At 43.6% G+C, this 21,938-nt stretch overlaps 1 protein-coding gene across 1 annotated transcript; it reads right to left on the reverse strand.

Moving 5' to 3' along the window:
* Positions 1-16,954: 16,954 nt before the first annotated feature.
* On the reverse strand, positions 16,955-20,948 carry LOC123594411. Its single transcript, XM_045471179.1, is given in 3 exon segments — positions 16,955-17,278; positions 17,645-18,811; positions 18,814-20,948. Coding segments are annotated over 3 exon segments (3,228 nt in total). The 5' UTR covers positions 20,551-20,948.
* Between the last annotated feature and the right edge of the window lie 990 nt (positions 20,949-21,938).

Raw genomic sequence — 21,938 nt, forward strand, 5'->3', positions numbered from 1 at the left:
GGAAACAAACAACAAACCTAAAGGACAACCTACAGAATGGGAGAAGATATTTGCAAATGACATGTCTGATTAAGGGTTAGTATCTAAAACATATAAATCATGTATACATATCAAAACCCAAAAAAATAATCCAATTAGACAGTGGGCAGGGGACATGAACAGATATTTCTCCAATGGAGATATTCACTTGACCAAACACACAGATGAAAAGATATTCAACATCACTCATCATCAGGGAATTGCAAATCAAAAGCACAATGATATATCACCTTAACCTATCACAATGGCTAAAATCACAAACACAAGAACCAACAATTGTTGTAGAGGATGTGGAGAAACAGGAAACCTCATGGACTGTTGGTGGAAGTGCAAACTGACGCAGCCACTGTGGAAAACGGTGTGAAGGTTCCTCATGCACTAGCGGGTATTTACCCAAAGAAAAAAAAAGTACAATTCAAAGGGATATATGCACCCCTACATTTCTTGCCACGCTATTTACAACAGGCAAAGTATGGAAGCAGCCCCAGTATCCATCAACAGATGAATGAATAAAGAAGATGTAGTATATAAATATATACAAAGGAACATTATTCAGCCATTAAAAAGGTTGAAATCTTGTCATTTGCAGCAACATGGATGGAGCTAGATTGTATTATGCTAAACCAAATAAGTCAGTCAGAGAAAGACAAATACCATCTGATTTCACTCATAGATGGAATTTAAGGGGAAAAATTGAGCAAAGGGAAAAAAAAAAGAGTCAGACGAACCAAGAAATACACTATTTTTTACCTTGTTATTTTAATTCCAGTTAGTTATCTGAGTCTCTCTGATGACTTATTTCACTTTGCATTATACTCTTTATCTACATCCATGCCATTGCAAATGGCAAGAGTTCATTCTTTTTTATGCCTGAATAACATTCCATTGGGTATATATACCACTTCTTCCATTTGTCTGTCAATGGACACTTGGGAAGCATCCATATCTTGGCTATTGTAAATTCTACTGTTATAAACATAGGGATTCAGGTATCACTTTGAATTAATGCCTGTGTTGTTTGGTAAATACGCAGTAGTGCAATGACTGGATCCTCGCATAGTTCCATTTTTAACTTTTTGAGGAACCACCATACTGTTTTCAATACGGGCTGCTCCAGCTTGCACTTCCCCCAACAGTGCAAGAGTGCTCCTATTTCTCCACATCCTTGCCAACACCTGTTGTTTCTTGTGTTGTTGATTTCAGCCACTCTGACTGGTGTGCAGTGATATCTCATTGTAGTTATTTGGGCAGGATATATATTTTTTTAAATTTACATCCAAGTTAGTTATCATATAGTAAAAATGATTTTAGTAGATTCCAGTGATTCATCCCTTGTGTATAACACCCAGTGCTCATCCCAACAAATGTCTTTCTTAATGGCCCTGACTCATTTAGCCCATCCCCCCACCAACACCCACTCCAGCAACCCTCAGTTTGTTCTCTGTATTTAAAAGTCTCTTACATTTTGTCCCCCTCCTTCTTTTTATATTACCTTTGCTTCCCTTCCCTTATGTTCATCTGTTTTGTATCTTAAAGTCCTTATATGAGTGAAGTCATGATATTTGTCTTTCTTGTATTGACTAATTTCACTTAGCGTAATACCCTCTAGTTCCCTCCACGTTGTCACAAATGGCAAGATTTCATTCTTTTTGATTGCTGGGTAATATTCCGTTGTGTGTGTGTGTGTGTGTGTATATATATATATATATATATATATATATATATATATATACCACATCTTCTTTATCCATTTATCCTTTGATGAATATTTGGGCTCTTTGCATACTTTGGCTATTGTCAATAGCGCTGCTATAAACATTGGGATGCACGTGCCCCTTTGAAACAGCACACCTGTATCCCTGTGGGGGATAAGATTAGCAATCCCCCAGGCCTACACCAATGAGTTTACAAGGCATAAAGAAACAGAAAGTCAAAAAATGCTTACACCCGAGTTTGGGAAAAACAGATTGGCATTCCAAGAATAGGGAGGCACAAAGGTGCCAAGAATAGGGGTGTGCAAAGGCACTCCAAAATAGGGAGGTGGTGATGAACCCCCAAAAATAGAGAGGGAAAGGCAAAAGCCTGAAATAGAATCGGTGCAAAGGTGCCCAATACATAGGAATAATGAGATTAGATATTCAGGGTGAAAGCACCCCAAGTTTAGTACTATAGCAGAAAGCTGCTTTCATAGAAGAATAGGGCCAGGTTAGGTAACTTGGTGAATTGGACTTTAGACCACTGTGCTGTAGGCAAAGCAGCCCAGAGTGGAGATAGTTAACAAAAGAAAAGGTGTCTTGTTAACCCTGAGGTTATTCCCCTTATCTGTCTCATCCCCTAAGCTGGCAAAGATAAACAGGCACAGCGCCTCCTGTCTGCTGTTAACAACCATCTACCCATGTTCCCAGCACCTGGATTTTGCTTTATATTGACTCAAACCCCAAACACTGTATATCTTCAAGACCCCCTTTTCCCCCTCACATCCTCAAGTTAATGTTCACAGTTTCTTTGTCTTTTTTGGTGCACACCCATCACGTTTGTAAGCCTTCTGATCTGAATAAATACACGAGGCAAGGACCCTTCTTCAGGGCTCTTGTCTTTTTCCTGGACATTAGCCATCTCTTGTTTTAATCCTGCGTTCACTCTTTTGCTAGACAAAAGAGAACTTTAGACTTAGAGTTTACGACCTAGCCCTTGGATAAATACCTCGTAGTGTAATTTCTGGTTTGTAGGGTAGTTCTATTTTTAACTTTTTGAAGAACCGCCATACTGTTTTCCAGAGTGGCGGCACCAGCTTGCATTGCCACCAGCAGTGCAAAAGAGATCCTCTTTCTCCACATCCTCACCAAAATCTGCTGTCGCCTGAGTTGTTAATTTTAGCCATTCTGACTGGTGTGAGGTGGCATCTCATTGTGGTTTTAATTTGTATTTCCCTTATGATGAGTGATGTTGAGCATTTTTTTCGTGTGTCTGTTAGCCATCTCTACGTCTTCTTTGGAGAAGTTTCTATGCATGTCTCTTGCCCATTTCTTCACTGGACTATTTGTTTTTTTGTGTGTTGAGTTTGATAAGTTCCTTATAGATTTTGGATACTAACCCTTTATCTGATATGTCATTTGCAAACATCTTCTCCCATTCTGTTGGATGCCTTTTAGTTTTGCTGATTGTTTCCTTCACTCTGCAAAATATTTTTATCTTGATTATGTCCCAATAGTTCATTTTTGCTTTTGTTTCCCTTGTCTCCAGAGATGTGTTGGGTAAGAAGTTGCTGCGGCCAAGGTTAAAGAGGTTTTTGCCTGCTTTCTCCTCCAGAATTTTGATGGTTTCCTGTCTTACATTGAGGTCTTTCATCCATTTTGAGTTTATTTTTGTGTATGGTGTAAGAAAGTGGTCCAGGTTCATTCTTCTGCATGTCGCTGTCCAGTTTTCCCAGCACCACTTGCTGAAAAGACTGTCTTTATTCCATTGGATATTCTTTCCTACTTTGTCAAAGAATAGTTGGCCATACGTTTGTGGGTCCATTTCTGGGTTCTCTATTCTGTTCCATTGATCTGAATGTCTGTTTTTGTGCCAGAACGATACTGTCTTGATGATTACAGCTTTGTAATAAGTCTCGAAGTTGGGGACTGTGATGCTTATGGCTTTGGCTTTCTTTTTCAGGATTGCTTTGGCTATCTTGCATCTTTTTTTTGCTTCCACACAAATTTTAGGATTGTTTGTTCTAGCTCTGTGAAGAATGCTGGTTTTATTTTTATAAGGATTGCATTGAATATGTAGACTGCTTTGGGTAGCATTGACATTTTAACAATATTCGTTCTTCCATTCCATGAGCATGAAATGTTTTTCCTTTTAATCGTGTGTGTCTTCTTCAGTTTCTTTCATAAGCTTTCTATAGTTTTCAGTGAATAGGTTTTTCACCTCTTTGGTTAAGTTTATTCCTAGGTATTTAATGGTTTTTGGTGTAATTGTAAATGGGATCAATTCCTCGATTTCTCTTTCTGTTGCTTTATTATTGGTGTATAAGAATGCAACCAATTTCTGTGCATTGACTTCACACCCTGCAACTTTGCTGAATTCATGGTTCAGTTCTAGCAAGTTTTTGATTAATTTTTTGGGATTTCCATGTAGATTATCATGTCATCTGCAAAGAGTGAAAGTTTGACTTCCTCCTTGGCAATTTGGGTGCGTTTTGTTCCTTTGTGTTGTCTGATTACTGAGGCTAGGTCTCCCAATACCATGTTGAATAACAGTGGCGAGAGTGGACATCCCTATCGTGTTCCTGACCTTAGGGGGAAATCTCTCAGATTTTCCCCATCGAGGATGATATTAATGGTGGTTCTGTCATATATAGCTTTTATGCTCTTGAGGTATGATCCTTCTATACCTACTTTCTTGAGTGTTTTGATCCAGAAAAGATGCTGTATTTTGTCAAATGCTTTCTCTGCACCTATTGATAAGATCATGTGGGTCTTGTCCTTTCTTTTATTGATGTGATGTATCACATTGATTGTTTTGTGGATATTGAACAGGTTTGCATCCCTGGTATGAATCTCACTTGGTCTTGGTGAATAATTCTTTTAATGTATTATTGGATCCAGTTGGCTAATATCTTGTTGAGGATTTTTGCATCCATGTTCATCAGGAAAATTGGTCGATAGTTCTCCTTTTTACTGGGGTCTTTGTCTGGTTTTGGAATGAAGGTAATGCTGGCCTCATAGAATGACTTTGGGAGTTTTCCATTTTTATTTTTTAGAACAGCTTCAAAATAATCGGTGTTAACTCTTGTTGAAAGCTTTGGCAGAATTCCCCTGGGAAGCCATCCAGCCCTGGACTCTTGTTTTGGGGAGATTTATTTGTATTATTAATTCGATTTCTTTACCCCTTATGGGTCTTCTCAAATTTTCTTTTTGTTCTTGTTTCAGTTTTGGCAGCCTATATGTTTCTAGAAATTTGTCCATTTCTTCCAGATTGTCCAATTTATTGGGGGTATAATTGCTCCTAATATTCTCTTATTATTGTTTGTATTTCTGCAGTGTTGGTTGTGATCTCTCCTCTTTCATTCTGTGTTTTATTCATTTGGGTCCTTTCCTTTTTCTTTTTGATCAAACTTGCTAGGAGTTTATCAATTTTGTTAATTCTTTCAAGGAGACAGCTCCGGGTTTCATTGATCTGTTCTACCATTTTGTTTAGTTTTTTCATTTCGATGGCATTGATTTTCTGTTCTAATCTTTATTATTTCCCGTTTTCTGCTAGTTTTGGGGTTTTATTTGCTGTTCTTTTTCAAGTTCTCTCAGGTTTATGGTTAGATTGAGCATCTGAGACCTTTCTTATTTCTTTAAGAAGGTCTGGATTGCTATATACTTCCTTCTTATTACTGTCTTTTCTGCATCCCAGAATTTTTGGGCTGTGGTATTATCATTTTCATTGGCTTCCATGCACTTTTCAATTTCCTCTTTAACTTCTTGGTTAGCCCATTGATTCTTTAGTAGGCTGTTCTTTAGTCTCCAAGTATTTGCTGTCTTTCCAATTTTTTTCTTGTGGTTGATTTCGAGTTTTATACCATTGTGGTCTGAAAATATGCACGGTATGATCTCGATCTTTTTGTACTTGCTGAGGGCTGATTTGTGATCCAGTATGTGATCTATTCTGAAGAATGTTCCATGTGCACTGGAGAAGAATAAGTAGTCTGCTGCTTTAGGATGAAATGTTCTGAATTTATCTCCTAAGTCCACCCAATCCAGTATGTCATTCAAAGCCATTGTTTCCTTGTTGGTTTTCTGTTTAGATGATCTGTCCATTACTGTAAGTGGGGTGTTGAAGACCCCTACTATGATGGTATAATTATCAATGAGTTTCTGTATGTTTGTGATTAATCTATTTATATATTTGTGTACTCACACGTTTGGAGAATATATATTTACAATTCTTAGATCTTCTTGGTGGATAGACCCTTTAATTATGATATAATGCCCTTCTTCATCTCCTGTTACAGTCTTTATTTTAAAGTCTAGATTGTCTGATATAAGTATGGCTACTCTGGCTTTCTTTTGTTGACCATTAGCATGATAGATGGTTCTCCAACCCCTTACTTGCAATCTGAAGGTGTCTTTAGGTCTAAAGTATGTCTCTTGTATGGGGCGCCTGGGTGGCGCAGTCGGTTAAGCGTCCGACTTCAGCCAGGTCACGATCTCGCGGTCACGATCTCGCGGTCCGTGAGTTCGAGCCCCGCGTCGGGCTCTGGGCTGATGGCTCAGAGCCTGGAGCCTGTTTCTGATTCTGTGTCTCCCTCTCTCTCTGCCCCTCCCCCGTTCATGCTCTGTCTCTCTCTGTTCCAAAAATAAATAAACGTTGAAAAAAAAAATTAAAAAAAAAATAAATAAATAAAGTATGTCTCTTGTAAACAGCATATAGATGGATCTTGTTTTCTTATCCATTCTGTTACCATAGATATCTTTTGATTGGAGCATTTAGGCCATTGACATTTAGAGTGAGTACTGAAAGATATGAATTTATTGCTATTATGTTGCCTGTAGAGTTGGAGTTTCTGGTGGTGTTCTCGGTTCATCTCTAGTCTTTGTTGTTTTTGCTCTCTTTGCTTTTGTTTCATCTTTTCTCCACTCAGAAAGTCCCCCTTAAAATTTCTTGCAGGGCTGGTTTAGTGGTCACGAACTCCTTTATTTTTTGTTTCTCTGGGAAATTTTTATCTCGTCTTCTGTTTTGAATGACAGCCTTTCTGGGTAAAGAATTCTTGGTCACATATTTTTCCAATTCAGCACATTGAATATATCCTGCCACTCCTTTCTGGCCTGCCAAGTTTCTGTGGATAGGTCTGCTGCAAACCTGACCTGTCTTCCTCTGTATATTAAGGACTTTTTGTCCCTTTCTGCTTTCATGATTCTTTCCTTCCCTGAGTATTTTGTGAATTTTACTATGATATGCCTTTTTGATGGTTGGTTTTTGTTGAATCTAATGGGAGTTCTCTGTGCATCCTGGATTTTGCTGTTTGTGTCTTTCCCCGGGTTAGGAAAGTTTTCCAATATATTTACTCACATAAACCTTCTACCCTATTTTACCTCTCTTCACCTTCTGGGACCCTTACTATTTGGATGTTATTCCTTTTTAATGAGTCACTGAGTTCTCTGATTCTTATTGTCATGCTCTTTTGCCTTCGTTTCCCTCTTTTCTTCTGCTTCATTATTCTCCATAAGTTTGTCCTCTATATCGCTGATTTGCTGCCCTGCTTCATTCACTCTTGTCACCGTAGCATCCATTAGAGATTGCATGTCTAAAAAGAAAAAAAAGGGGGGGGGAGGAAAACGTGTGAAAGTTTAAAAAAATGAATACAATAAAATAAAATGATGAAAGTAAAATGGAATTTTTAAAATTTACAAAAAGTAAATAGTATAGGAGAGTATAGGAGAAAAACGAAAGAATTTTTTTTATAAAAACAGAAACTAAAAATATTTTTTCTCCTTCTGTAATTAAGAATAAGAAAAGAAAAAATTAAAAAAAAATGACTGCATGGACCAGCAAACGGAATGAAATAAAATTTTGATTACATCCAGTTTCCCCTAGAAGTTAAACTATGAAGCACTTCACAGTCTGTAAACTAAGCAGGTGGATAGACTTGTGGCCTTCCTCTAGAGCTTGGTTGTCCCAGCTGGATGGAGCTTGGTTTAGCAGCTCTGTTCTCTACTGGATTGTGCTTCTTAGTTTACTGGGGTGGATCTTTGTGGCGTGTGTGTATGTGTATATGCATGTGTGGGAGGGGTGAAACTGGTGTCTTCCAGCTATCCAGTCTCTAGCATCAGAACTCTGTGCTCTCTCTGACCAGTAATCAAGCACCCCTCCTTTGTCTCCAGCTTCTGTCCACTCCCCACTTCTACACTGTCCATAACCAAGCCTTCAGCCTGCCAGGCGGTACCTCCTTCCCAAGTTTTATCTCAGATGGGGCTGTGTTTCCAAACCCTTCACTTTAAATTAAAAAAATAATAATAATAATTTTTTTTAATTTCTTTTTGAGACAGAGAGAGACAGAGCATGAGCAGGGGATGGGCAGAGAGAGAGGGAGACACAGAATCTGAAGCAGGCTCCAGGCTCTGAGCTGTCAGCAAAGAGCCTGACGCGGGGCTTGAACTCACAGACTGTGAGATCATGACCTGAGCTGAAGTCCGATGCCCAACCGACTGAGGCATCCAGGCACCCCTCAAGCCCTTCACTTTTGAGGGCCCTGTGGCTTTGACTCGCTCAGACCCTCTGGGAGAGGGTCTCACCAGGCAGTGGCCGAGTACCAGCCTGCCCCCAGGAATGTTCGCATGACCACAATGCTGCAGATGCCCAAAGACTATGACTGGGTGCAAGCCCACCCCAGAAAAATTTCCTGTGATCGTATAGCAGCAGCATTTCAGGGATTATGGTAAATCACAACACACACCTGGTGCCAGGCTTCACCCTTAGAGTCCTTATTCCAACACCAATAAACGTGGCTGTTCTCTGGGATCCACCGGGACCTTTGCCTGTGGGGAGGACACACAGCCTCTACCAAATCTCCTCCCAGCAGTGGAACCCCCTCTCCCCTTGTGGCTTGAGGACCTCTCTGACCTTGGTGTCTGCTCCTGGTGATTCACCCCTCTCACCAGAGCTCTACCCAGTATGGAGCTGCTGAGTTTCAGACTCTGCCCTCCACTGTTTATAGCTTCTTAAAGGTATTTAAACCCCTCTCCTTTCTCCATTCTCCTTTCTTCTTTCTCCCTTTCTTGTTCAGTCCCTTATGGGTGTTTCCACTCTTTCTCTTTCTCTCCAGCTGCTTTCGGAGGAAGTGCTTTTCCTGTACTCTCCCCTGTCTCCATCCTCTCTCGGCAATTAAAAACAGCTCCCTACCCTCCTCGGCTTCTATCTCCCCCAGTTCACCTCTCCGTGCCATGTACCTGCCATGTTCTGTGGTTCAAGTTGTGCAGATTGTATTGTTAATCCTTAAATCAGTTTTCTAGGTGTGCAAAATGGTTCGGTGCTGCACTAGCTGCATTTCAGAGATGAGAGATGTAAAAAAACTTCCATGCTGTTCTGCCATCTTGGCCCCTCCCTCTCATTATAGTTTTGATTTGCATTTTCCTGGTGATAAGTCATGATAAGCAACTTTCCATTGATGTGTTTGCCATCTATCTTCTTTGGAGAAATGTCTGTTTATGTCTTCTGCCCATTTTTTTTAACTGAATTATTTGGTTTTTTGGGTGTTGGCTTTCATAAGTTCTTTATATATTTTGGATATTAACCTTTTATTAGATATGTCACTTGCAAATACCTTCTCCCATTCCATAGGTTGCCTTCAGTTTTGTTCGTTGTTCCCTTCTCTATACAGGAGCTTTATATTTTGATGAAGTCAAAATAGTTTATTTTTGCATTCGTTTCCCTTACCTCATGAGATATATCTAGTAAGAAGTTGCCTGGGCCAATGTCAAAGATGTTTCTGCCTGTGTTCTCTATGATTTTTGCGGTTTCTGGTCTCACATTTAGGTCATTGCTCTTTTTTGAATTTGTCTTTGTATGGTCTAAGAAAGTGGTCCGGTTTCTTTCTTTGGCATGTTAACATCCAGTTTTGCCACCACAATTTAATGAAGACACTGTCTTTTATCCATTGGATATTTTTTCCTATTTTGTTGAATATCAATTGACCATATAGCTGTGGGGTCATTTCTGGCTTTTCAATTCTGTTCCATTTTCTATGTGTCTATTTCAGTGCCAGTACCATACTGCCTTGATCACTACAGCTTTGCCATATAGCTTGATTTCTGGAATTGTGATGCTTTTCTTTTTCAAGGTTGCTTTGGCTTTTCAGGATCTTTTGTGCTTTCATCCAAATTTTAGGATTGTTTTTTCTACCTCTGTGAAAAATGCTCCTGATGTTAAGATAAGGGTTGCATTAAATTGGTCATGTTGTAGACACTAATTCTAAAGTTCTTTCTTGTCTATCAAGAAATCAGGATGCAGAAATAAAAGCGAGAGATGGCTAATGTCCAGGGAAAGACAAGAGTCCCAAATAAGGATCCTTTCCGCATTTTTATTAGGATCAGAAGGCTTACAAACATGGTGATGGATGTGCACAAAGAGACAATGATTCTGTGTACATTAACGCATGGACGTGAGGGAAAGGGGGTCTTGAAGACATTCGGGGTTAGGGGTTTGGGTTAATACAAAACAAAATCCTGGTGCTGGGCAGCTGGGCAGAAGATTGTTTGCAGTGGACATGAGGCACTGCCTCTGTTTACCTTAGGTAGCCTAGGGGTTGAGACAGGACACGTGACCTCAGGGTTAACAAGGCACCTTTCTTTTGTTAATCATCTCTGCTCTGGACAGCTTCACCCATAGCACAGAGCAGTGGTCCATAGCCCAATTTACCCATTTACTTAACTTGGTCCGTCCTTCCTGTGAAAGCAGTTTTCTGCTACGGTACTAAATTGGGGGCAATTTTGCCCTGAACTCCTGGGGGGGGGAGAAAGAGAGAGAGAGAGAGCCCCCTCCTCTCGCTCTTCCCCCCACCCCTCTCCTAATCTTGTTTATTTCATATACCTATGTTCTATATTGGGGCCTTTGCCCTGCCCTCTCTATACTGGGGCTTCTGCCCCGCCTTCTCTATACTTATTTACCTAATCTTGTTTACCCAAACTTGGGTGTGAGCATCCTATGGCTTTGTAATTCTTTATGCCTTGTTAACCCATTGGTATAAGCCCAGGGAATTTCTAAGCTTATTCCCCACAGTTTCACCTTTTTTGTTTCTTTGGTTCTTCTAGTTTTGTGTTTGAGGGCCGTCATGATAAGCGCCTGGTCCTTGTTTTGCTTTTGGATGGCTTGAAGAGTGGTTCTGCAAAGACATAAAAAGAGGCATAGTAAAAGCATTCCACTTCCCAAAGTCACCCAGAATTTGAGATGGGTGCTAGCCGCAAGTGAGAAAGGATTTACATCACGCCACATTCCCAAGCAATCAGCCCATTTATTTTTAAGCCGATCCTCTGCATATTGTAGCTGTTGGCACAAAGTCATATCTAAATCTTCTATATTGTCAGAGGGGTGGGAAGAAAAGACACGGCGGAGGTGTGTCTGGACAGGACAGCATCCCAAGCCAGGGGATGACTATAAGGAATGCCAGTCATGCAGATATGCTGGTAGTTAGGGTCACAGGGCAGCTTAGAGTGAAGGAACAAGGCCTCTTGTTGTTGCAGGGAGTATGGCCAGAGTCGCAAAAAATGAGTCTGCAAACAAAGTGCAGTTAAGTGAAGATCCTCATACTCCAGTCTGAATGAGGCCCCGACTCCAGAATGAAGCTTCTTTTTATTAGGATAATTGCTAAAGACTACGTGCATAAAGTCAGCTAAGCAAGTGTGTTAATCAATCTAATGGTTTAGCTTTTCAAGGTTGAATTTCAAGTTACTTGGTTTCTATAACACTAGGAAGGGTCAGGTGTCAAGGAGGATCCAGCCCTGGACAATGTTAATGGCTCTAGGCGTCCCTTACTAGCAGCAGCCACCTTCAGCTGTGTAAACATGTCCTAAGGCCTTTCACCTTCTCCAGCCCTTCCCTTTTGAAGTCTTTTCCTTTGATGCTTCTCTCCTGCATCTCCCACATCTGCCCCTTTTTCTTTCATTTGGCAAAGCTGGAGGGCAAAGACAGAGGCTAGTGAGGCATATTCTCGCCTTCGTTGTCTTCTTCTCTAGACTAGGTATATGCAAAGTAATAAGACAAAGATTAATATAAAAATACCAATCTCAGAAAAGCTTAAGGGTTTTATGTAATTCATTGGATTCAATTCCGAGATTCAATCAGTTATCTCAGATAGAGAAGGAGCACCAGAAATCATCTCAAGTTTATTTTTGAATGTTTCATAAACGTCCTTTTGCAATTGAGCTACATCAGCAGGGGTATTGCCTTGATTAAGAAGGTGTTGACACACCAGGTCCCATGAAATCTTAGATTGATTATATACATGGGGGAGGGGGGTGACACAAAAGGTGGTTATGTTCCAATCACATTGAAGCTTTATCTGTTGTTGTAAACTAATCAATTGATCTCCCAGAAAAAGAACAGCTTGTTGCAAGTCAGATAATTGGCTCTCTATTTGTGTATCAATCAGCCGTTGGCTGTTCCACAGCCTTTCTGAATCTTGATGCCAGTTTTGTAAAAAGTGGGTGGTTTGTACAGTCTGATGCAGAACAAAACCGGCTGTTGCTGCTGTAGCTGTAATAGCTGTAGCTTGTAAATAATCCCAAGTACAGCAGTTACCAGTAAAGCTACAAACCATCGGGCACGGTGTAAGACACGTTTCAATATTTCATCTATGAGATACATTTCTGGGGAGTATTGCCAAGACAGATCCATGGTTACAGGCATCCAAACCCCATTTCGTGCCTTAAGGATAATATAAGCTTTGTTCTTTCCTGGTTAAAAGAAATAGTAGAATTAAGACAAGTAAAAAAAAAAAAAATGATGGCAAGTAAGAAGATTGTTATCAAGGTCCCAATGAGGCATGCCTAACATAAACAGAAAAGGAAGTCTGACACATGCTTGAATTTTATGAGTCTCATTGATTCTAAAAGAGATGGAGAATTTATTTGAAATATTCATTAAGTGGCCTTTCCAAGTGGTCATGCCTAATAATCCAGTACCAATTTTCCAGAGTTCTGAATGAATTGGTCCATCAGGTAAACGTGGGCTGGGGGGAGTCATCGCTCCTTCATGCCATACAATGGGTTCAGATGTTACATCTGAAATGATGTCGTCTTGATATCGATACCATAGGAGCTCTCTTTTGGAGTATTTGGTCTGAGCAGAGCCTACAGAGGCTCAATTAAGGATGCTTCCTTTGGAAGTATTAAGAAGAACTCTACCAACCTCTCCTCTACAGAGCTCCCAATTAACCCATTCCTCAGGATTTATAACCTTTCTTAATTGACATCGAGGCAATTTAGGAGGGTGAGCATATGTAATTCTCTGACTTCTCATGGAGACTCCCTGTAGTAAATACAATATAGAGACATTAGTCCCATTGGTTATTTTTGCTATCCATGCCTGTGAACGAAATGTAACACAGTGTTCACCTATTCCAAAGCATATAAGTGGCCCATCTGCACCTACAGAATATTCAGGGATTATTTTTCCTTCTTCTTCTGGTTTAAATGGGCCTCTATTATCACAAGGTTCAGGCAACTGGACTGAATCATTTACATAAACTGGGAAAGAGGGATCATCCCATGTAATTTATCTATTAAGAGGTGGATTTGGAATATAAGCCCAATATGTGTGATTCTCTTTAGTACTCACGGTTAAAATAAGAACTGATACCATGGCAATATACAGAGTAGTAGAAGTCTTAGGTGTTCCTGTTTTTTTTTGGAGGATCTGTTCTTCTTCTAGAGTCATCTTCTTCATCTGTCCCCATGTCGGAGGTTTGGCTTTCATTGTTTTTTCGGTTCTTCTTTTTATTTCTCGTTTGAGGCTTAATTCTTCCCTATCTTTCTCCAGTGGTTGAAAATTATCGACTCTTTTTCTCTTCGCCCATCTGTTCATATTGTGGTTTTAATTGCCGGACTGGGAGCTAGATACCTCCATTATCTGTGGCTACAAGAGAAAATCCCCAACCCCACGATTTAACATGCCCAGGGAACCATTGGTTGTTATCATTTTCCAAAATATTGGTTGTGAAAAGGATCTGGTATTAGAGGCTGTGTGATGTTTTACAGCTGCGGTGAGCTCTTGTTCAACTCTTAAATCCAGAAAATTAAGCGTAAATAATGCTTTCATTAATTGATTCTTTGGATCCAAGGCCATATCCCCCTGTTTTTGTTTTTGTAACATGGTTTTTAATATACGATTAGCACGTTCAATAATACCTTGACCTTGTGGATTGTAAGGAATGCCTGTAGTATGGTGAATGCCCCATTTTTGGCAAAATATAAGAAAAGTGTGAGAAGTATGAGCGGGGCCATTGTCAGTTTTAAGATTCCAGGGGAGTCAGTCCCATTGTGGCAAATGCTTCTAAAAGGTGCTGAATAACATGGGCCGTTTTTTCTCCTGACAAAGGTGTAGCCCATATAAAACCAGTATATGTATCTATTGATACACGTACATATGCAAAGCGACCAAGTTGTGGAACATGAGTAACATCCATTTGCCATAAATCATTAGGTTGTTGACCTCTGGGATTAACGCCCAGAGAGTACAGAGGAATGACAATAAGCCCACAAGTGGGGCAGTGTGTGATAATTTCTCTAGCTTGTTTAAGGGAAATAGAAAAGCATTTACATAAGCCTTTAGCATTAAGATGAGTCAGATTGCAGGGGCGCCTGGGTGGCTCAGTAGGTTGAGAGTCTGACTTTGGCTCAGGTCATGATCTCGCAGTCCGTGAGTTCGAGCCCCACGTCAGGCTCTGTGGTGACAGCTCAGAGCCTGGAGCCTATTTCAGGTTCTGTGTCTCCCTCTCCCTCTCTCTCTGGCCCTCCCCCGTTCATGCTCTGTCTCTCTCTGTCTCAAAAAAATAAAATAAACTTCAAAAATTAAAAAAAAATATGAGTCGGATTGTGAAAATCTTGTGCTGTAATAACAGGAGTTGCCAATAAGGAATCCACTGTAGTGTTCCCTTCTGCTAAGGGGCCAGGGAGGCCAGAATGAGATTGTATGTGAGTATGATATGCCCCGATTCAAGGGACCCCCGAAAACAAACCACCAGAGTCCAGAGTCAAAGCCAAGCGGCAAGGGTCGTTTATTGCAGGTTCGAACCCGGACCTCCGCGCACTCGTTGCCGGTGACGCTAAGAGGCCCCGAGCGAGGTTTTTACGGCACTTTTATAGACAGGCACAAACAGGTTATGGGAAAGTTAGGGATTTTTCATGGTTACAGAGCTGTTATTGTTGACATTTAAATTTGAACACTCAGCAGAACTTGATTGGTTCCCGCCTTTAGGTCAAACCACAACCGAGCACGCCCTGGCTGGTTCCAGGAACGGCGGAGAAGGGGGGGGGGTCTTTTCCTTGCGGTTGTGGGTACACCTGATAATTTTTCTTTAGTCTCTCATTCTCCCCTTTCTTTGGTGCCTCAAGAGCCAATCTTGGGTCTTATGTGTCTGATTCAAATGTTTCGGTAACGATAGGTTGGTATTGGGTTTTAAGGACCATTAGTTGGACCGTGTTAACCCGATCTTTGATAAAGGCAACTAGCCTATTAATAATATAAGGCCCGAAGGTGAGGAGGAGGAGGAGTATAAGGGGCCCAGCTAGAGTAGAAAGCAGGGTGGCTAGCCATGGGGACTGATTGAACCAAGATTCAAACCAGCCTTGTTGTTGTTCTCGCTCACGCCTCTGTTTGGCCAGGCCTTCTCTAACTTTAGTCATGGACTCTTGGACTACTCCGGTGTGGTCAGCGTAAAAATAGCATTCTTCTCTCAAGGCTGCACATAAACCTCCCTGTTGGAGGAAGACTAGATCTAGCCCCCTTCGGTTCTGTAGGACTACTTCAGAAAGGGAGGTCAGAGATTTTTCGAGGTGCGAGATTGAGTCCTCAAGTCTGGCTATATCCTCATCAATGGCTGCCCTTAGGCTATTGAATCCCCGGTGCTGGGTGGCTAGTGATGAGATCCCTGTTCCTGCCCCTATGGTACCGAGGCCAAATAAGGTGGCCAAGGTTATGGCCGTAAAGGGCTCCCGTTTTGTTCTTATTGACTCTCTTGCTTCCGTCCCTTCTGTCCACAGATCATATACAACATTTTCTCGGTGGTAAATAACCTTTGGAAATACTAATACCATGATACAATATTCAGTTGACGAATTAAAAACATTTCTGCTGAAAAACATTTCTGCTAACACATGGGGTGAGCCCTGTCTTAGAACAAATCCACCAACTGTCAGGAGCTGGAATTATCCATTTAGATTCATTTATAGAGTAATTAGTCGGGGCACAGAGCTGGATATGGCTAGAGGGGACCTTTCCTATACAAGTCCCATTGCCAGTGACTGCTTGCAGTGTGAGGCCGGGGCTCTTTCGATTCCACCTGCAAGCTGCTGGCGACTCTTCTCCTGATTGTGAAAAAGGGGCAGCTAGACCTACGGCTTCGTAGAAGGGGGGTTTTATATCATAACACAACCAGCAGGCCCTTGTCGCCTCAGGGTCCGATCGGTTTAAGGCCTCATACGCTGCTGTTAGCAATTTCCATAGGGAGTCTATGCCTTCTGGGTTCTGATTTTCTTGGACAGCTTGTGCTTTTACTCCTGGGGTAAGGACGGGGGTCCTGCTGGAGGGAGTAGTGGGGATCTGCCTGGGGATAGGCTCGTCTTTTTTTTTTTTCCTAATACCTGATTTGGCCCCACTGGTTGTACAAGAGGGGAGGCTTTTAATTTTATTTGAATGGCAGTCCCAAAGAGGGGACGTTGATATAAGTAGAGTCCCCAAGTGAGTCCTAAGACCCATCGCCTGTCTTTTTTCCTTTCCTCTGTAAATCTTACACGAATAAGGTTACAGTTTTCATCATACCTGGTGCGGGTACATGGTCGGACATAGGACATTTCAATAAATTGGGGTTTTACTTTCCACTTCCATTCCCCATCATTGGAGGTGACATAACTCCAGGCTGCGCAATAGAGGGTTTCAAACCCTCCACATGTGCGCCTCATCGCCCCCGTCCTAAATCCCGGACATGCATAAAATCCATTTCTGCTTATTGATACCCTCCTTTGCAGTTGCCTCCATTTACCTCCTTCCATTTCTTCTAATGGACTAACTTTTTCTAAATTGAAATATAGATCTGGCCACCAGGTATTTAATGGGGCAGTTCCTAGGGTTTTGTTGTAGACTTCATGAGTCTCTAAATTAGTAATTTCCCATGTCAAATTATAGGGGTTGTGGGGGTTTGGATCTACAGACAGAGTTTGCAGAACAATCAAGAGGAGGGCAAGTACCATAGGTACGGTTTAGTCCGTTGGCGGCGTAGGGTCAATTTTAAAGGATTGTCCTTAGTCCGGTCAACAGTCCAGGTTGTCTTTGAGGGTCCGATGAGGTCTGAGAACGGGTCCACCGGTTTGGCGTGGGTGTAATGGATCCAGGCGGCGATTCTGTCTACTTTGATGGCCGTAGGCGTTGTCAGGATGACCTGGAAGGGTCCTTTCCACTTGGGTTCGAGTCTCCTGCCGATGACGTTTGACGAGGACCCAATCCCCGGGTCAGAATTGATGAGGAATAAGCGGGGGTCCAGTCTCATAAAGTTCTTTTAATTTGGGCCATACATCTTCATGGACCCTCTGCAAGGCTTGTAGGGAGAGCAAGAGTTCAAGACCATTATCGTTCTCAGTTTTGACAAGGTCATCTTTTAGGTTAGGGATGGGTGGGGGGTGGTCTACCATGCATTATTTCATAGGGTGTGAGTCCCAGTTTGTATGGGGAGTTACGCACCCTGAACAGAGCGTAGGGGAGAAGGACTACCCACTTAGTGCCAGTCTCCATGGTCAATTTGGTTAGGGTCTCTTTTAATGTTCTGTTCATTCTTTCTACCTGCCCTGACTGAACTTTGGGGTCGGTATGCACAATGTAATTTCCAATCAACCCCAAGTATGGAAGCCAGTCCCTGACTTACCTTAGAGACGAATGCAGGTCCATTGTCTGACCCTATCATTACTGGAAAACCATACCTGGGCAGGATTTCTTCCAGGATCTTTTTGGCTACAATCTGCGCCGTTTCATTCTTGGTTGGAAAGGCTTCGGTCCATCCTGAAAAGGTACCTACAAAAACTAGCAAATACTTATATCCATATTTTCCTGGTTTTACCTCAGTGAAATCTACTTCCCAATAGGTCCCCGGTCTGCTCCCTCTTTGTCTTGCCCCTGATGTCTGAGGATTACTACTCGCATTGTTGAGTTGGCACACAGTACATTTAGTGACTACTTGATCAACCTTATCGGAGACATTTTTGATTCTCAGTCCAGCCTGTCTCATTAAATCTAACATTCGCCGGGAACCTAGGTGGGTGCTGTGATGGATCCGCTCTAGAACCTGCCATCCTAGCTTCTCTGGGAGTATAGTGCTGTTCTTGGAGTCTCTCCACCAGCCATCTTTGACTCGGGTCATAGGAAGTTTACTCATCCATTGAAGATCGCTTTCTGAATACTCAGGGCTGGGGGGCAATTCCCGGGGTCCGGGATCTGGCAGCTGTAGGGTCAGTAATTGCGCTGGGGGCCGAGCTATGTTTTTTGCAGTCCGATCGGCCAAATTGTTGCCCTGGGAAACTGGGTCGGTTGTCTTCTGATGTCCTGGGCAATGCACAATTGCTAGCTTTTTGGGTTCCCATAAGGCTGCTAGTAGGGCTAGAATCTCTTCTTTATTTTTGATGTCTTTTCCTTCAGCCGTGAGGAGCCCCCATTCTCTGTGTATCGCCCCATGTACATGAGCGGTGGCAAAAGCATATCGGCTATCAGTGTATACGGTTAGCTTGCGATCTCTTCCTAACTTTAGGGCCTGGGTTAAGGCTATTAGCTCAGCCTTCTGGGCCGAGGTTCCGGGGGATAGAGCTTCTGCCCACACCACCTCGGTCTCTGAAGTCATGGCCGCCCCCGCATAACTTTGTCCTTGGTGAACAAAGCTGCTTCCATCGGTAAACCAGATGGCGTCTGCGTCCGATAATGGCTGATCCTGCAAGTCCTCTCGAATCCCATAAACCTGTGCCAGTATGTCAGTGCAGTCATGAAGTGGGGTCCCCATGTCTGGATCTGGCAGCAGTGATGCTGGGTTCAGGGCCATCGGGGGGGGGGCGTGAAGATGATCCTGTGGGGATTCAGTAGCAGTCCCTGGTAATGAGTGAGTCGGGCATTGCTCAGCCATCGGTCAGGCGGCTGTTTGAGGATGCCTCCGATGGCGTGCGGGGTGGTGACTTGTAGTTCTTGGCCCATGGTCAGCTTATCAGCGTCTTTTACCATCAGGGCAGTGGCTGCAATCATCCGGAGACAGGGTGGCCATCCGGCGGCCACTGGATCTAACTTCTTAGATAGATAAGCGACTGGCCTGCGCCAGGGCCCCAAATGTTGGGTTAGCACCACCTTAGCTATGCCCCGGCTCTCATCTACATATAGGTGGAAGGGTTTGGAAACATCGGGGAATCCCAAGGCAGGTGCTGATAGCAGGGCAGTTTTGATTTGCTGGAAGGCCTGTTCGGCTTCTTCCGTCCAACTAAAGGGCTGGTGATCTTTTGTTGCCTGGTATAGGGGTTTTGCTAGTTCAGCAAACCTTGGTATCCATAGTCTGCAGAACCCAGCCGACCCCAGGAATTCCCTCACCTGTCGTGGTGTCTGCGGTCTGGGAATACGAAGGACGGTTTCCTTCCGGGCATCCGTTAGCCAGCGTTGCCCCCCTTTCAGTAAGTAACCCAGGTAAGTTACCTCTGACTTGCAGATCTGAGCCTTTTTTGCTGAGGCGCGGTAACCTAAGGTTCCCAGAGTTCGCAGGAGACCTTCAGTTCCCTGGATGCAGGTTTTGGGCATCTCGGCAGCTATCAAGAGATCATCAACATACTGCAGGAGAGTTATATTTGGGTGTTGTCTGTACTCACTTAAATCTTCGTGTAGAGCCTCGTCAAACAGGGTCGGAGAGTTTTTGAATCCTTGCGGTAGTCTGGTCCAGGTGAGTTGGCCATTTATGCCCCTGTCTGGATCTGTCCACTCGAACGCAAATAGCTCTTGACTTTTAGGCGCTAGTGGTAGGCTGAAAAAAGCATCTTTTAGATCCAGAACAGTATACCATTGTTTTTCTGGGCTGAGGGCGCTCAAGAGAGTATAGGAGTTAGGAACGGTTGGATGTATGTCCATCACCCGCTTATCGACTTCTCTCAGGTCCTGCACTGGTCTGTATTCCCCGCTGTTGGGTTTGCACATGGGCAGCAGGGGGGTATTCCATGCTGAGTGGCAGGTGCGTAGGACCCTGAAGTCAAGGAGGCGGCGGATATGCGGTGTGATGCCATTTTTGGCTTCCGCGGGCATAGGGTATTGGCGCACGCGGATGGGGTCCGTCCCGGGCTTGACCTCTATAAATAGGGCTGGGCGATGTTTTGCTAGCCCCATACCACCTGTTTCTGCCCACGCGTCTGGGAAGCGTTGAAGCCAGGGCTCGATACCCTGATCCAGAGGAGTGGGTTTCTGATGGAGCCTGTATTCATCTTCCAGTCTCACAGTGAGTACAGATATGGGTTGGTTGTGAAAGTCAGTCACTGTGGGTCCTCCCGGTTGGAAATGAATTTGGGCCCCCATTTTGGTAAGCAAATCCCTCCCCAACAGGGGGCAGGGGCTGTCGGGAATGACCAGGAAGGAGTGGGTTACCTTCCCAGTCCTTAAGTCTACAGTCCTTTGAGTTGTCCAGGGGTACTTTTTTATTCTGGTGGCCTCTTGTACCCAGGATGATTTTTCAGATACTTTTCCATGGGGCTTGACCAGAACTGAGTGTTGTGCCCCGGTGTCAACTAGGAACTGGACCGGGATCCCCTCCACTTGCAACATTACCCTAGGTTCGGGGAGGGGATCCGAACCCCGTCTTCCCTATTCTGTATCTTGGGTAAACAGTATGGGGGCTGTTTTAAGCTGCCATTGTCCTTGGCTGGGGCGGGGTTGTTTCTTCTTGGGGCCTTCTCGCATCCAATGGCCTTTTTCTTTACAATAGGCGCATTGATCTTTATCTAAGTGCCGCCTGGGAGGGCGTGTTGTTTGAGTGCCTTCTGGGGGTGGCTGTTCTTTCTGGACTATAGCGGCCAGGACTTTAGTCATTTTCTCTGTGGCCTTGATCTGTCTCTTTTCTGGGGCGTCCCTGTTGTTGTAGACCCGTTGTGCTATACGGAGCAGATCCTGGATCTGTTTACCTTCTAAATCCTCTAGCCTTTGGAGTTTTTTTTTTTTTTTTTTTTTTTTTTTTTTTTTTGTCAGGAGCTGCTTGATTTACAAAGGACATAACGACAGCAGCCTGGTTCTCAGGGATTTCTAGATTCATGGGGGTAAACTGTCTAAAGGCTTCCATTAGTCTCTCTAAGTAAGCAGCTGGACTCTCTGTCTTTCCCTGTACGACCGAATATACCTTAGCCAAATTGGTGGGCTTGCGAGCAGCAGCCCGGACACCCGCCATCAGAGTCTGGCGATAAATGAGTAACCTTCCCCTACCTTCTGCCGTGTTGTAGTCCCATTCATCCTGTGGAGGTCTGGTTAGGGGGAAAGGCACATTAATGAGGTCAGGGTTAGATGTCGGCTGACCGTCGTCTCCGGGAATCAGCTTTCTTGCTTCTAATTGGATCCTCTCTCGCTCCTCTGTAGTGAACAGGATGCGGAGGAGCTGCTGACAGTCGTCCCAGGTGGGCTGGTGGGTGAACATGACACTGTCTAAAAGAGCTATTAGGTCTTTAGGGTTATCAGAGAATCGAGCGTTCTGTGTTTTCCAGTTGTACAGGTCACTGGTGGAAAAGGGCCAATACTGGAGTTGGGGGTTGCCTGTTTCATCTGGGGATCCTATTTCCCGCAGGGGTAGGGCCACAGTGGAGTCAGGGAGGCGAGGGTTTGGCTCACGCTGGGTGCGCCCGCGGGTTCGGCGGGCTGGCCCCTTGTGGTTGGTTTCGTTTTCAATGGGGCCCGGCTCGGCTGCTGCCTCCTGTCCTCCTGGTTCTGGCGCAGCTGCCGCTTCCCATCCTCCCGGTTCCCCTAGGGGGGCAACTAGCGGGGCGACTGGCGGGGCGGCTGCTGTGGGCAGGGCCCGGGGTACGAGGGGAGGGGGATGATAGGATGGAGGGTCTAGGGATAGTAGGTCCTGAATGTCGGTCAATATGGGATACAAGGGTGCAGATGGCGTCTTTGGCTTTGGGGGGTCTGTGGGCCGCATGGCAAGGGCCTTACATGCTCCTGATGAC

This window comes from Leopardus geoffroyi, chromosome X, assembly GCF_018350155.1.
Source record: "Leopardus geoffroyi isolate Oge1 chromosome X, O.geoffroyi_Oge1_pat1.0, whole genome shotgun sequence".
Classification (NCBI taxonomy): Eukaryota; Metazoa; Chordata; class Mammalia; order Carnivora; family Felidae; genus Leopardus; species Leopardus geoffroyi.